Genomic DNA, 14,315 nt, shown 5'->3' on the forward strand with positions numbered 1-14,315 from the left:
GACAAAAGTGTGGCATTTCAAAAAAGGCAAGATGGCGCAGACAATGTTTTTCAACACTTCCTCATTTCCTTCGAATCGAACGTTAACAGACGTTGGGGCATATTACCAAAGTTAAGCGATATTTATCGCTAACGATGCTTACCAACCAATTTTTTACCACTAAGCATCGTCAGAAATTATCGAAGATAAACCTTACTATTATCAAGGTTTATCGCAAATGCGATAATAAACGGCCGCAATGCATGAATATCGCTAAAAACTCAGCGATATTCATGCATTACCGAGCTAATACTCTTAGCCATGTTATCCACCTCCCATTGGATAACATGGCTAAGAACTGCTCAGGGCAGGTGTTACTTTTTGGAGATATTCGCGCTTAGCGCGAATATCTCCAAAAGTTGGTAATAGGAGATAGATATCTTGCATGTTGTAATGCAAGTTATTGTGGTATATGGAACTCATACCATAATCTCTCAGGAAAGCAGAAACTGATCCTTTTGGGACCGCCTAAAAAGGCCTAGGGGGTGAGGAGTACTCTACTTTGCCCCCTTTTCACGTTCCGAACTATTTTATTTTACTCTCTTCTGTAATTACACAAAATACCAGCGATAAGATGCATCGGAGACACACAGTGAGAGAAAGGAGGCCGGAGATGAAGAAGACATGTCAAATACACATTGGAGATAATATAGTGGCAGAAGGGAAGTAAATATGAGTAAACTTACCATGTAACATAAAAATGTTGCACTCTATACTATAAGTCTCATTTTATACTACAATCACTTCGCTACAACCTCATAAATTAAAAATAAAAATAAATAATGTCTCAAACAATTTTTGATTTCTAAATATAAATTTATTCTTCAAAATTTTCTACATTTGAAACAACTAGTAACATGTCCTCATCAGTAATTTCCTCTTCAATCATCTCATCTGGAATCTCCTCATTAAAAGTCTGCAATGATGATTCTTGTAACTCTATGGTCTCCAAACACTCGATAAATTCGCCATCAAGAGATTGATCAAAAAAATCATTCAAGTCATCTCCTCCTTCTGACAATATTTCATTATTGGTGCTGTCCATTTCAATCAATGTAGTGGAATCATTCAAGTCATCTCCTCGTGACAATATTTCATTATTGGTGCTCTCAATTTCAATCAATGTAGTGGAATCATTCAAGTCATCTCCTCCTTGTGACAATATTTCATTATTGGTCCTGTCCATTTCAATCAATCTAATGGAATCATACAAGCCATCTCCTCCTTGTGACAATATTTCATTATTGGTGCTCTCAATTTCAATCAATGTAGTGGAATCATTCAAGTCATCTCCTTGTGACAATATTTCATTCTTGGTGCTGTCCATTTCAATCAATCTAATGGAATCATACAAGTCATGTCCTCCTTGTGACAATATTTCATTATTGGTGCTCTCAATTTCAATCAATGTAGTGGACAATTCAAAAGAAATTGCCACGGTCTCTTCATTGTGAGCCATTTTATTTTGAAATTGCTTGCTGTAAATTGCAGAAAAAAATAATCACTTTCATTTATCGTTTTTAGTAATACATAATATAAAACTAACTTCATCAACTATTTAGTATAACAGAAGGACTGCAAATAAATAACAGAAAACATTTTTCAAATTATCTTCAAGTGTACAACATAGTTCCCCTTACAAATTAACAACTCACCTTTTTAAAAGTAGCAGAAGTGTTAGTACTGTGTAAATCAAACACCAGAAATTCACCACCAAAAATTCCTCACAAATGTACCTCAGACAGTAGTATCACAAAATGGCTGTGGTTTCCTCTCATTTGACATATATACATAACCAATTAACTTTCATCACACACAAATACAAAACCAAAGTAACATTTTAATTGGTTCTAAATTTCAACACTTTCAAATGTGTTTTCCCCATGCAATTTTCCATAGGACATTTACATACGTCTACAGCCTGAATGGCTGAACGGAATTACACCAAACTTGGCAAAATGGTACATCAAACCTAAGAGGTCAGGAAGGATCTACTATGACCCCTTATGGTCATTTCCCCCTTCGCTTTGGCCTCCTCTTGTCTCTCAATCCTACCGAGAGACAAGATGGCGGCCGCTACGGACTGTTTGGAATGTTGACAGACGCCGGAGAACCAATCAGCTTCGCAAAGCTCCGTAACGCGAAAAGTACGCGGAGCGCTGTTACAGATATATATCTTTTTTTGAACGTTAATTTCTCAAAATCCACTGGAGCACATATATTGAGACCTAGCAAAGGCACATCGGGCTACCAGTCCCTAATATTTTGCCAAGTTTCGTGCAAATCCATTCAGGTGTTCGATTATTATTATTATTATTTTTTTTTGCCCCGCGGGGCCCTTTTAAAACCTCCACATCAAACCTAGGGGGTCAGCGAGGATCTACTATTCCCCCTTATGGTCATTTGCCCCTTCGCTTTGGCCTCCTCTTGTCTCTCGATCCTACCGAGAGACAAGATGGCGGCCGCTACGGACTGTTTGGAATGTTGACAGACGCCGGAGAACCAATCAGCTTCGCTTCACAAAGCTCCGTTGCGCGAAAAGTACGCGTCCTAGGACGCTGCCCGGTCCGCTGTTACAGATATATATCTTTTTTTAAACGTTAATTTCTCAAAATCCACTGGAGCACATATATTGAGACCTACAAAAGGCACATCGGGCTACCAGTCCCTACAATTTTGCCAAGTTTCGTGCAAATCCATTCAGCCGTTCGGGCTAAAAGTGAGGCCAACCGCCCTATGGAAAACTCAATGTTAAAAACACGTTTTGGGACCCCCCTTTTTTCTCGGCCCCCCCTTGACGAACCCCCCCCAAATTTTCAAGGGCTGCTCAGAAACAAAATGTGCCATTTTCCTGAAAATTTCAGCCAATTCCGTCCACAAACGCCAAAGTTATTAGACATAGAATTTTCAAAAAACCCATAGAGAAAAAATCCTAACTATATATACCTACTGGCGACCGCCAGTAGGTAATATATATATATATATATATATATATATATATATATATATATATATATATATATATATATATATATATATATATATATATATATATATATATATATATATATATCCCAATTTAAAATCAGCACTCCCAGAAAGTCTTCTCTTGATTTAAACAATTCGATTGCCAAAACAGCTAAGGCTTTTCAGGGCTTGGCGAGGAAGGCCTCGCTAGGTGCTGGTGCCGAGTTTCGAAGCTCAGCCTGCAATCTCCGCTTGGAAACCAGTCCGCCGATCTCGTGAGTCCTAACTCAGTCAAATAAGCTGAGGCTTGTTGGGGAGAGCCGGAGCAATGCCGGTTATGAGGCGCTGAGCTGTGACAAGGCAGCGCAGGGGATGCAGGTCTCACCATGTGTCGGTGTGGGATCAACACACCAATAGCAATTTTATCCGGTGGGGGATCCTCGCACAATCCGATGTTGGTCGGGCAGTCGGGACATCTGTATCCAGCATCATGGCGGTGAACTGGGCCTGAGATTTGCGGTGAACTGGGCAAGCCACGGAAGAAGCAGAGCTCTGGAACGTTCCTAGGCACCTTGCAGATCATAGGCACTCGGAGGAAGCGGAGATGACCGGGTACTCCCTAAATCCAATTTTAGACTCCCCAAGTCAGACATCTGTGGAGCCGCTCACACCTCCTTACACCCTCTGAAGACCTCATTCTCCTGCTTTATTACTTCACTGAATTATTGCACATGTCTGTCTTTTTCCACTTCTATTTATCTCAAGACCTGCGCCTATTCTGCTTCACCATTCACAAGTGTTGGTTCCTACTTAAAACTATTTTAAAAATAAGCATCAAACTCCATCTATGAAGGTGCATCTTCTATCCATCCTTCAGAGTGTTCCTGGATACGGCCCTGTAGTGTTTCAACTTGTCGGGCATGTGGGAATCCGTAGACAGCCTTCACAGGTAAGGAGCATCTGTTTGACCTTTTTCTACCACACTGTAGCGGGAGGGGCAGGCAAAGGCAGGAGGCGGGTTTTTGTGGTTAAGGGTTTTATTTGTCTGAACAGAATATCTGTGCAGGTTTGGCGCAAGGGATATCTCCTGGGCGATCGACTCCTCTGGGTTCGTCTCCGCGGTCTTGATTCTTCCTCCGGAGCTCGCCTTCGGGGACTCCTGCCGGGCGGAGGCTCATCCGTCTCCGTGGTGTCTCCAGGAACGCCGCTCAGGAGAGAAGGAAAGAGAGGCAAGTATCAGTGTCACGTCCAACTGGGATACAGTGGTACCAGGGAAGGGAGTGAGGGAATCACCGCTCGTGCTCTATACATGGGGCTGTGAGGGAACGGGGAGTGAACGGAGCAAGGGTCTGCTGGTCAGGGGACGGGTCTACACCTCTTATCTACCCAGCCCGTGATATGGCTCCGTACCTCGTTTAGCTACACACCTCCTGGCGTGCGGCTGGGCGGCTCGTGATGCCGATGGCCTCCTGGCTCCCGCACCGCCGACGGGTCACTCCTCCTCTCTGCCTCTTTGGTTGCTTCTCCGTTCGAATCCTCTCTCAACTCTGCTCCGACTCCTACGCCTCCGGTGTACAAGCACACCTGGGTGCTGTTAGCTGGCGTATTTGACGTCTGTGTGGGCTCCTCCTCCTCACCAAAGTGCAGCCAGTTAAAGGGACCGTCGTCCTAGTCATCCTTCTCCTGCGGTTCATCGGATTCTAGGGTAGGCCCCCAGTACATAGTCTGTGAAGAAAAGAGGGGGGGGGGTGTCACAAGATGAATATCCGGCCGGGGTCGGCACACCCCAAGACATTGGGGGGCCGGCTTCTCCATGTTACACACACGAAGGGCACTTCACTGAGCTGGTTTTTGGGTCGCAAAATACCAGAAAAGTACTCCCAAGTACTTGGTGTTGAGTAACACCGGTTTAAAGAAGGTTTGGCAAGACTTTCAAGAGGGGGAAAAGGGTAAGCTCTGTGATTCCAGTTCCCGTCCTCAGCAGCTGGAAAGAACAAGCATTTACAATGCAATAGGTCTCCCCTTTAGGTGAGTTTAAGCTATTGGCATTGTAGATGGCTGCCTTTTATTTATGTTTTAAAAACAAAAATAAAAGGCATTGTCATTTGCAATGTCAATGGCTGAAACGCGCGTAAATGCGAGACCTATTGCATTGCAAATGCTTGTTACTCTTACCATTGCGCTGTCTGCTCGCCTCCCTCCCCAATTGTAACTCTGTCCCGTGCTCTCTTCTCTCCTCTCTTCCTGTCTGCTGCTCTTTTATAGACTTTCCTCCTGGCCCTTGTGCTTTTATTTTTTTATTTTAGGTGTTATTGTATCTCTCTGGCTTTCGCCCACCACTCTTCATATCTCCGTTCCCTCGGCTGCCTCTGTTTCTCCTGCTCTATGACCATCTCGCGTTCTTTCGCTACCACATTCAAACCTCTTCCGCTGGTTTCCCATCTGCTGTACTCTTTCTCTCCCCCACCTCGCCCCTTCTCTCCCTCTCATGCAATGCTGGGACCTCTGCAGCCCCTGCCGCCTCCCCAGCCCCTCTGCCTTACCTCATAGAGCCAGTCAGAGTTCGCCATTTCTTGAAGGATAAAGAGGCTGCAAAGGCCTGGGGTGCCCCTCCATGACAGCAAGGACGCTGCTCCCCCTCCTTCCTCATGTCTCTGAAAGCATGTGGAAAGGGCTGGTTGGGGGAAGGAAGGGGCTTGGCGGAGGAGTAGAGAATCTGGAGATGGGTGCGAGGAATGGAGCTGGAGGGTGGAGAAAGTCAAGGAGGAAGGAGAAGGCATCATGAGAAGGGCTGGTGTGCAGATAAGGGGGAAATAGCTGTGCGGAGGATCAGATGGAGGAGTGGAGATAAGGAAGTGGTGGGGGGAATCAGTTAATGGCGAATACAAACTCCTGCACCTATCGGCATCCAGAGACTCCCGGACTTCCACCAGCCCTCTCTGCAGCACTGGGTGTACGGTGAGCATCACTCTACCAGTGCCCTGGATTCATGGGGTGCCCCAGCATTCAGAAGCACCGACAGCAATCTACCCCGGCATCTAGTGAGGCACAGCCTGCCTCTTTGTGTCTGTGGGTGAGTACGCCCAGGATGTGTCCCTTTGCTGCACTCCTTCCGGTAGTGTATTTGGCTCGGTCTCTGAGCGTCGCTCTTTGTAATCGCGTCACCAGTGTAGCTCAGTTCACTCAGACTCACTGATTGAGACCCCGCCATGCTAATTCCACCACAGGCGTCAACAAACCATGGTGACTGCTGCACCCCGCCTTCCCCTTTGCATGGCTTAGACACCACACTGATCCAATAAGTGCAGATCTGGGCCTGTGTTGCTCACCAACCTTCAACTGCCTCCCACTCGTTGCCAATGTTAAAGTAATAGATTCCACACAGGAGCAATATTTAACAATTGAGTAAGATCCTACTAGTGCAGAGGTCTTCAATCTGTGGGGCTCGACCCCCAGGGGGGGTCGTAGAGTCCTGGGAGGGGGTCGCAGGTCGGGATGATTGACAGTGCTCACGGCAGAGGCCTAAGGGGTGAAAAACATCAAAGCCTCTAACAAGTAAAAGTTCTTTTAAAGACCTGTCAAGTACTCTGGTGTGCCTTTTTGTGTGTCCCTGAAGCGTTTCAGCCCCGGGCTCACATACAAGGGAGGGGTGAGGGGGGCTGGGGGAGGAGGCTGTAGCCCTTTGAATTCAGTGGACGTTGCGCACCTGGAGCTGTGGGGGTTCTTTTTATTTTTAACATTTTATATAGCGCTAGCTTAACCCGTAGGTGTCGGAGCGCTTTATAAACAGCAGAAGGACATTACAATCGTTGGTTCAAGTCCCAGGAGCCCTCCTACCTGGCGCCTGTGCGGGAGAAATGTGCCTGAGTCGGTTCTTCACCATGAGATGTTGTTGGAGCCTGTCTGCCCCCCCCCCCCAAAAAGCAGGGAGGCACAGAGATGTCCTCCCATGAGAGAGGAAGACGCAGAGATAATGACCACCTCCCATGAGAGGCACAGAAAAGGTGGGTGGATGAATGATGGGTGCATGGATTGATGAAAGGGTGCATGCATTAAGGATGAATGGATGGAAGGAAGGAAGAAGGATGGATGTGTGAAAAGGTGGGTGGATGGAGTATGGATGGATGGAAGGATGGAAGGGTAGATGGATGAAGGATGTATGTATGTATGGATGGATAAAAGGTTGCATGGATGAACGAGGGATGGATGTGTGAAAAAGTGGGTGGATGAATGATGGGTGAATGGATGGATGAAAGGGTGGATGAAGGATGGATGGATGTATGGATGGATAAAAGGTTGCATGGTGAAATGATGGATGCATGTATGGATGTGTGAAAAGGTGGGGGTGAAGGATGGATGGATGAAAGGATGGATGGATGTGTGAAAAGGTAGGTGGAGTGGATGAATGATGAGTGGATGGGTGAAAGATGTTTTGATGGAAGGATGAAAGGGTGGGTGCATGGATGTATGGATGGAAGGATGAAGGACGGATGGATGAGTGAAAAGGTGGGTGGATGAATGATGAGTGGATGGATGTATGGATGAAGGGTGGATGGATGTGTGAAAAGGTGGGTGGATGAATGAGGAGTGGATGGATGTAAAGATGAAAGGGTGGATGTAAAGATGAAAGGGTGGATGGATGAAGGATGGATGGATGTGAAAAGGTGGGTGGATGGAGGATGTATGGATGGAAGGATGAAAGGGTAGATGGATGGATGGATGAAGGATGGATGTATGGATGGATAAAAGGTTGCATGGATGAATGAGGGATGGATGGATGTGTGAAAAGGTTGGTGGATGAATGATGGGTGAATGGATGGATGAAAGGGTGGATAGATGTATGGATAGAAGGTTGCATGGAGGAATGATGGATGCATGGATGGATGTGTGAAAATGTGGGGGATGAAGGATGGCTGTATGGATGAAAGGGTGGATGGATGGATGTATGGATGGAATAATGAAAGGATGGATGGATGGATGAAAGGGTGGATGGATGGATGGGAGGATGAAAGGGTGGATGGATGGATGAAAGGGATGGATGAAGGATGGATAAACGGTTGCATGGATGAATGATGGGTGGATGGATGAAAGATGGATGTATGGATGGAAGGATGAAAGTGAGGATGGATGAAGGATGGGTGGATAAAAGGTTGCATGGATGGATGTGAAAAGGTGGGGGGATTAATGATGGGTGGATGGATGAAAGTGGGTGGATGAAGGATGGAATAATGAAAGGGTGCATGGATGAAAGGTTGCATGGATGGGTGGATGGACGGGTGGATGGACTGCTGGATGGGTAAAGGATGGATGTATGGAAGGATGGATGGATGGATGGATGAAAGGATGGATGGATGGATGGATGGATGGATGGATGGATGTGATGAGGTCTAACCAGCGCATTTATGGTTGTCGATAGTTGTTTATGATGAGTACCAGTTTCTAGAATCTTTTGTCGGAAGGGGGTCCTTACGCCTAAAAGTTTTACAAGGGGGTCTCGGCATCAAAAGTTTGAAGACCTCTGTACTAGTGTGTATTGCAGTTGAGGTTTTTTTAATACCTTTTTTTGATTCTTTTTATTTATTTACTGCAATTATATGAAATGTCAGTTTCCTGCAACCTAGTGGTCCTAACGTGCTTTATTTGATGTATAAAGCACATTTGTACGGGTCGTACAAGATGCGCTCGTTTTGAAATATAAAGATTATAGTGATTTGCATTCATGTACTTTGAGAGGCCTCCGTTTGGATGAGAGATTTAAATTTGCGCCGGGAAGATAGTGTGGTCGGCAGTGCATCAGTTCTACAGAACTGTGGTCAGTCTGTAAATTACGTCTCCGAATACAAGCATTTCTTTGTTTTTGTGTGTTATAGCGTTATTGGCTAAGTTTTTCATCATCACTGTTTAAAAATAACTGCAGTTGAAAGCTCTGAGCCTTAATATTTGAAAAACAAATAAAACATCACTAATATTAGTGTTTTTTCATTGTTCTTACTAGCAGCAATCATTTTGGACTTAACTGGGTTATATTCGCTTTGGTTTCTTTGAGTTTTATTTAAATGATTCTCGAGTGTATACATTATTGCGAGCAGGCATTGTGGGAGGGCTGACACTATATTGGAAAATGAACGAGGTAGCCATGTCTAGGAACATTATTACTGGGGCCTTTACCTGAAATGCGGAACGTTTCCTCCTCAGGCTGGTTCGACTAGGCGCTTCATGGTTGATGCAGCTTGCTCGCCGAGAATGATAGCGAAATAGTCATCTGCTACTAATGAGAGGAAATAGTGGCAGCAGTATGCCTGCTTCTTTACCCATCCTCTCATGAAGGTGCGCCTTAACTTCAGCTGCAAAAGTATGCGGACAATCGCTACATGACTAGCTTCACTGATCACATTAGCGTCTGAGATCGGCCCCAATGGTGGTTCCCAAACGAATGCTCTCAGCTGTGCTTTTTGCATCTGATGCTGCACCTTGCTGGAGCTAGCCCGGCGTTGAAGCAACACATGCTCCGACAAGCCCCTTCCCTTACCCACCCAAATAAAGCCATCTGGACAGGAAGCTGCGAGGGGAAAGAATAAATCAAGATGGTGCGGGAGCCCCCAGAGCGTGGCATTGTTTCAGAGGTTGGCAGAGCGAGCTACACGGGGAGCAGGTGCGGGTATAGTCAGAGCAAATGGACATGTGTGGGTTTCTCATGCCTCTGGTGGGAGGCCCATGGGCTGTGCATGGATATCAGTGCACCACTGCCATGTGGTCGTGTAAACCATGTCATCACTTTTGTTGTTAAGAGTTATGGCAACATACTGCAGCTCATTAGCATTCAAAATGATCCCCCACAGGAGCAATATTTAATTGAGTGCGGGCACCCGGTATAAAATAAACTGAGCGCGGTGTCCCTCAAGTTGGCGCCATGCTCTGATTTAAAGCTAAAATTAATAACAAGCCGGAATGACAATGTAAACAACGTGCGCCGCGTTCCAGCCGGAATGACAAAGTCCTCACCTTCTAATTAAAAGAGATAGTAACACGCTGCAAGTTAAGCATCCAGTCCCGGTGGGCGGGGCTAAAAGTGGACGGGGTGGTAACCAGGAGGGACTAAAGCCTCCTTTTAATCGTGAGCCAGTGTTTAGCATGGAGGATGACGCCAGCGAATGAAAAAGATGGGTAGGGCTTCAAGTCAGCCTCTGAAAGCTTTGGGATCCATATTAATTCCAAGAAGCCCTTGCATTGGTGAGAGCAGTGCATGCGCGCTGCTAACACCAGGCGAGACCTAAAAACCAGAGTAACTGCCACTTACGGGACATGATGGAATAATGGAGGGCTGGGCGTCGCTGTCTGTTTTTCAGCCTTGCATAGCTGCAGCCCATGTGGCCACTCCTGTTTTTACTTTAATTTCCTTTAAAATAAATTTGTGAGATTTTATTTCCTAGTCACCTACATTACAGACTTATTTATTATGTATAATATATATATGTGTGTGTTTATATATGTGTATATATATGTGTGTATGTATATATATATATATCTATATATGTATATATGTGTGTATATATATATATATATATATGTGTATATTCCATTTATTGAATAAATATATTGGATTTGTCAAAATTGCCTTTTTTGCAAGCTGCTAAATAAATTATTTCAATTGAAAAAATATGGCTTTTCTAAAGAGATGCGAATGTGACGCGTGTTCTCTGTGTAAGTGATCCAGGACCCTGCACGAGCACAGGACTATTCAGTTCCCATGATTCAGTTGAGAATTAAAGCTATAAATAACTGGTATTACTGTGGTACCTGCTTTGCTCACAGCTCAGTAGAACGTGTCTAATTTATTTTGCAGGTATGTGAGGTGTACAAGTTACACAGAGAAACTTTTTACTTGGCACAAGACTTCTTTGATCGGTTCATGTCAACAGAACAGGACGTTCTCAAAACAAGGTTACAGCTGATTGGAATTTCAGCTCTATTCATCGCTGCAAAGCTAGAGGTAAATTCTTAGGAACTAGATTGATTGAAATGGGCTCTAGATTCTCATCTGAGACTTCTTGAATATCCTTTTTGAAATTGTCCTGCTTGTTAATTTTGTGATGGTAAAAATTTATATATTATGGCTTTGTTACAGGAAATATATCCACCAAAACTTTTCCAGTTTGCATATGTTACGGACGGTGCATGTACAGATGATGACATTCTGCAGATGGAACTAATTATTTTGAAGGTAGCTGCATATTACATTTTAATTGACGTCCTAACACTTTTTGCATCCCAAAGAAGTATTACAAAAAATTATGCTTATGGCAGGATTAATAATCCTCCGCTTTATTCGGTTTTCCTACCATAAAAGGATTAATAAAACGAACGTGTGCTAATTATTGTAGGAAATACTTCAAAGTATTGAATTAGATTTTTAATTGAGTAAAGCCTATCCTCGGTTTACATTTGCAAATGACGAACAATTTAATAGTATGGTACCTTCCTTCGTTAATCATGATGTGTTGAGTATTCTCATTGAACATTAAAAGAACTGCCAGTTGATCCATTATTGGATGATTTATTTGGGTTATGCATTCCTCTAGTAGAGGGCCTCCAGTATGAAAAGCTGGATTCAAAACCGTTAACTGCTATGACTCAGAGCAGTAGTGAAGTTATTGCCTGCTGTTGCTACGTCAGAAAGACGTTGCAAACTGCTCTGGCTAGGCTCTCTCAACCGCAGGCGCGCTGCGGCGATTTTCGCGCTACGCGGCTTTTTTCAAAAAGCCGTGTTAGATGACAAGCTCAGCTCGTCATCAGCGTGCGAGCGGCGCAACTGATGACGAGCTGAGCTCGTCATCAGCGCCGAAGGGGTTAACAGCCTGGCCGAGCAGTGCTGGAAACCAGGGAGCACAGCTCCTGGAAGAGATGGCAAGAGTGGTGCCAAGTGACTTGTGGCATTGGACGGCTGCCTTCTAATTGGATGCTGCTTTTCTGTGTGGCATACCTTAATGTGGACATTTTTGGTAACTTGTTTGCCTGCTTTAAAAATCCCCCATCTCTAACAAACTGGCAAGTTCGCAGAGAATAATGTGGAAAACAAATGAATGGTAAAACTTGTATTGTTTTCCCCCCTTTCCTTTAGAGCCTAGGGTGGAGTTTAAGTCCTCTGACAATGGTGTCCTGGTTGAACATTTATATGCAGGTAGCATATTTAAAAGAAGAGGCCTGCGAAGTGCTATTGCCACAATATCCACAGCAGATCTTTGTGCAAATAACCGAGGTGGGTATGCTTTAATAGGTGTTTAAAGTATATATTTTGGGGACTTTGCAGATGCTAATTTTTTTTTTTTCTGTTAGCTTTTGGACATTTGTGTGCTGGATCTTGGGTGTTTGGAGTTCACGTATGGTGCCCTTGCTGCTTCTGCTTTGTACTACTTTTCTTCCATGGAATTAGTGGCCAAAGTTTCTGGTAAGTGTTGGGCATGGTGGTCTATATGGTATAGAGTACAGAAGTTTTTTGCCCTCCCTCAACAAGTTGTCGGTTTACAGGCTATAGCTGGAACGAGTTGGCGGAGTGCACAAAGTGGATGAGTCCTTTTGCCCTCACTATAAAAGAAGCTGGATGCGCGCCACTTCGTAATTTCCGTGATGTAGCCTCTGAAGATATTCACAACATACAGACTCATATAAACAGCTTGGATTTGCTGGTATGGCGTGATGTAATTTTTCATTTCAATATGTTTGACTAGCTTTCTTAACTTTTGATTGGGTGGGGCCAAGTTATTCAGTAAAGCATATTTGTCTATCACAGATGTTTTTGTAACATTGCCTTAAGTTTGCAATGGTGTGTACGTGGGAGTGAGTGAGATTTATGTTTGGTAACCAGATTAGGTGCATGCTTTCTGTTTTATCTTTAATGGGTCGCTTGCAAGACTTGCAGTGCAGTAGAACCCACCCCTTTCAAAAAGACAGCAGTCTTTTATTGACTTAATTAATGTGAAGCTTCATTGAATGATGGCATTAAAAAAGACAAACAATTGATGGACGGAATGTTGCACAATGGCAAAACATTCACCCCCAATCACAGATCTGGGTTTAATCAATCGTTATGAACTGGGGTGGCTTGGTGAGCAAAATAACGATGGATTAAACCCAGATCTGTGACTGGGGGTGAATGTTTTGCCATTGTGCAATATTCCGTCCATCTTGTGTGTTTTGCGTTAATAAAGGGGCCCAGTAGGTTTCTTAGTTATGATACCTGGTAACTATTGCCAACATGTTTTGTTACCTGGCAACGTGGCTAGGCTTGTGTTAGATTACAGGAAGCTTGGCATTTGTTAGTTGGTTAGGTTTGTGGTGTTTGTAGAACGTTTCCAAGTTTAGAACTTGGAGTTTTGAAAGTATTTTTTGTTGTTGTGATAATTCAGTATTACTCTTTCACAGGACAAAGCTCAAGCAAAACAGGCCATATTGGCTGAAGCAAATAGGACTACTCCTGTCCCTTCTGGTATACTTACACCGCCACAAAGTGACAAAAAACGGAGACTCGGGATGCTGGAAGTAGCGTGAAAGTTGTTAAAAAGGTGCTGCAGGCCACATCGTGGACTATGTTGGAATTCCTCCTTTCTTGATCAAAAATGATCCTTTCTTGAATGCTGCAAGTGAGATTTTTAATAAGCTTAAATGAACTGCAAGAACACTTTGGGAAGGGGAGGCTTTTATTGAAGTGTTTAAAGAAACCTTCGGCGTCAATTGATCTAGTACACCAGCCTTTTATGGAACACTGAAGCGTTCACAATGCTGCTATGGCAGGTGATACTTGATTCGATTAACTATTAAAAGCCGATAACAAAATGTACCATTCGGGTGTCTCTAAGCAACACCCATTGGTAACAGTTTCATCAGTGAGTGTCCACCCAACTGACTCTGGAGGCACAAGACAACTGTGGTTGACATGTATTTTTTTTTTTTAACCGAAGCATTGGTTTTCAACCCTTGTTTTAAACTTTTCTGTAAGTGCTGCTATGTTTTTAAATAAAATTTGGTCTTCAAGTTTTAATTCTAGCCTTGTTGGCAATCTCATTTTCTGTAATTGTGCGTGCTGTGCACAATACTCCTTCTTTCACGCACATTGCATCCACAGAGTAAATGAATGAAAATGTAGGATGTTAACGGGAGTTGGCGGTTGAATTGGATTGCCTCTGAGGCTGCCTACAATGATTATCACCATGGCTTTAGGCCTGCGGCCTCAATATAAGTACTGAAGTTAATCTGGAGATAGGAAACAAAGTAGTTCAAGCGCAAACGTTTGCAAACTGCAAAGTGTTTTTGGT

At 44.0% G+C, this 14,315-nt stretch overlaps 1 protein-coding gene across 1 annotated transcript in view; it reads left to right on the plus strand.

The window, feature by feature from the left end:
* CCNE1 (cyclin E1) overlaps positions 1-14,041 on the plus strand; it is a 60,751-nt gene extending 46,710 nt beyond the window's left edge. Inside the window, exons 7-12 of the mRNA XM_078670305.1 lie at positions 10,850-10,996; positions 11,132-11,227; positions 12,125-12,262; positions 12,340-12,451; positions 12,532-12,689; positions 13,426-14,041. Coding sequence (XP_078526431.1) covers positions 10,850-10,996; positions 11,132-11,227; positions 12,125-12,262; positions 12,340-12,451; positions 12,532-12,689; positions 13,426-13,551 — 777 coding nt within the window. The 3' untranslated portion in view covers positions 13,552-14,041. The remainder of the gene's footprint in view (positions 1-10,849; positions 10,997-11,131; positions 11,228-12,124; positions 12,263-12,339; positions 12,452-12,531; positions 12,690-13,425) is intronic.
* The last annotated feature ends 274 nt before the right edge of the window (positions 14,042-14,315 follow it).

Source organism: Lissotriton helveticus, chromosome 12, assembly GCF_964261635.1.
Source record: "Lissotriton helveticus chromosome 12, aLisHel1.1, whole genome shotgun sequence".
Lineage (NCBI taxonomy): Eukaryota > Metazoa > Chordata > Amphibia > Caudata > Salamandridae > Lissotriton > Lissotriton helveticus.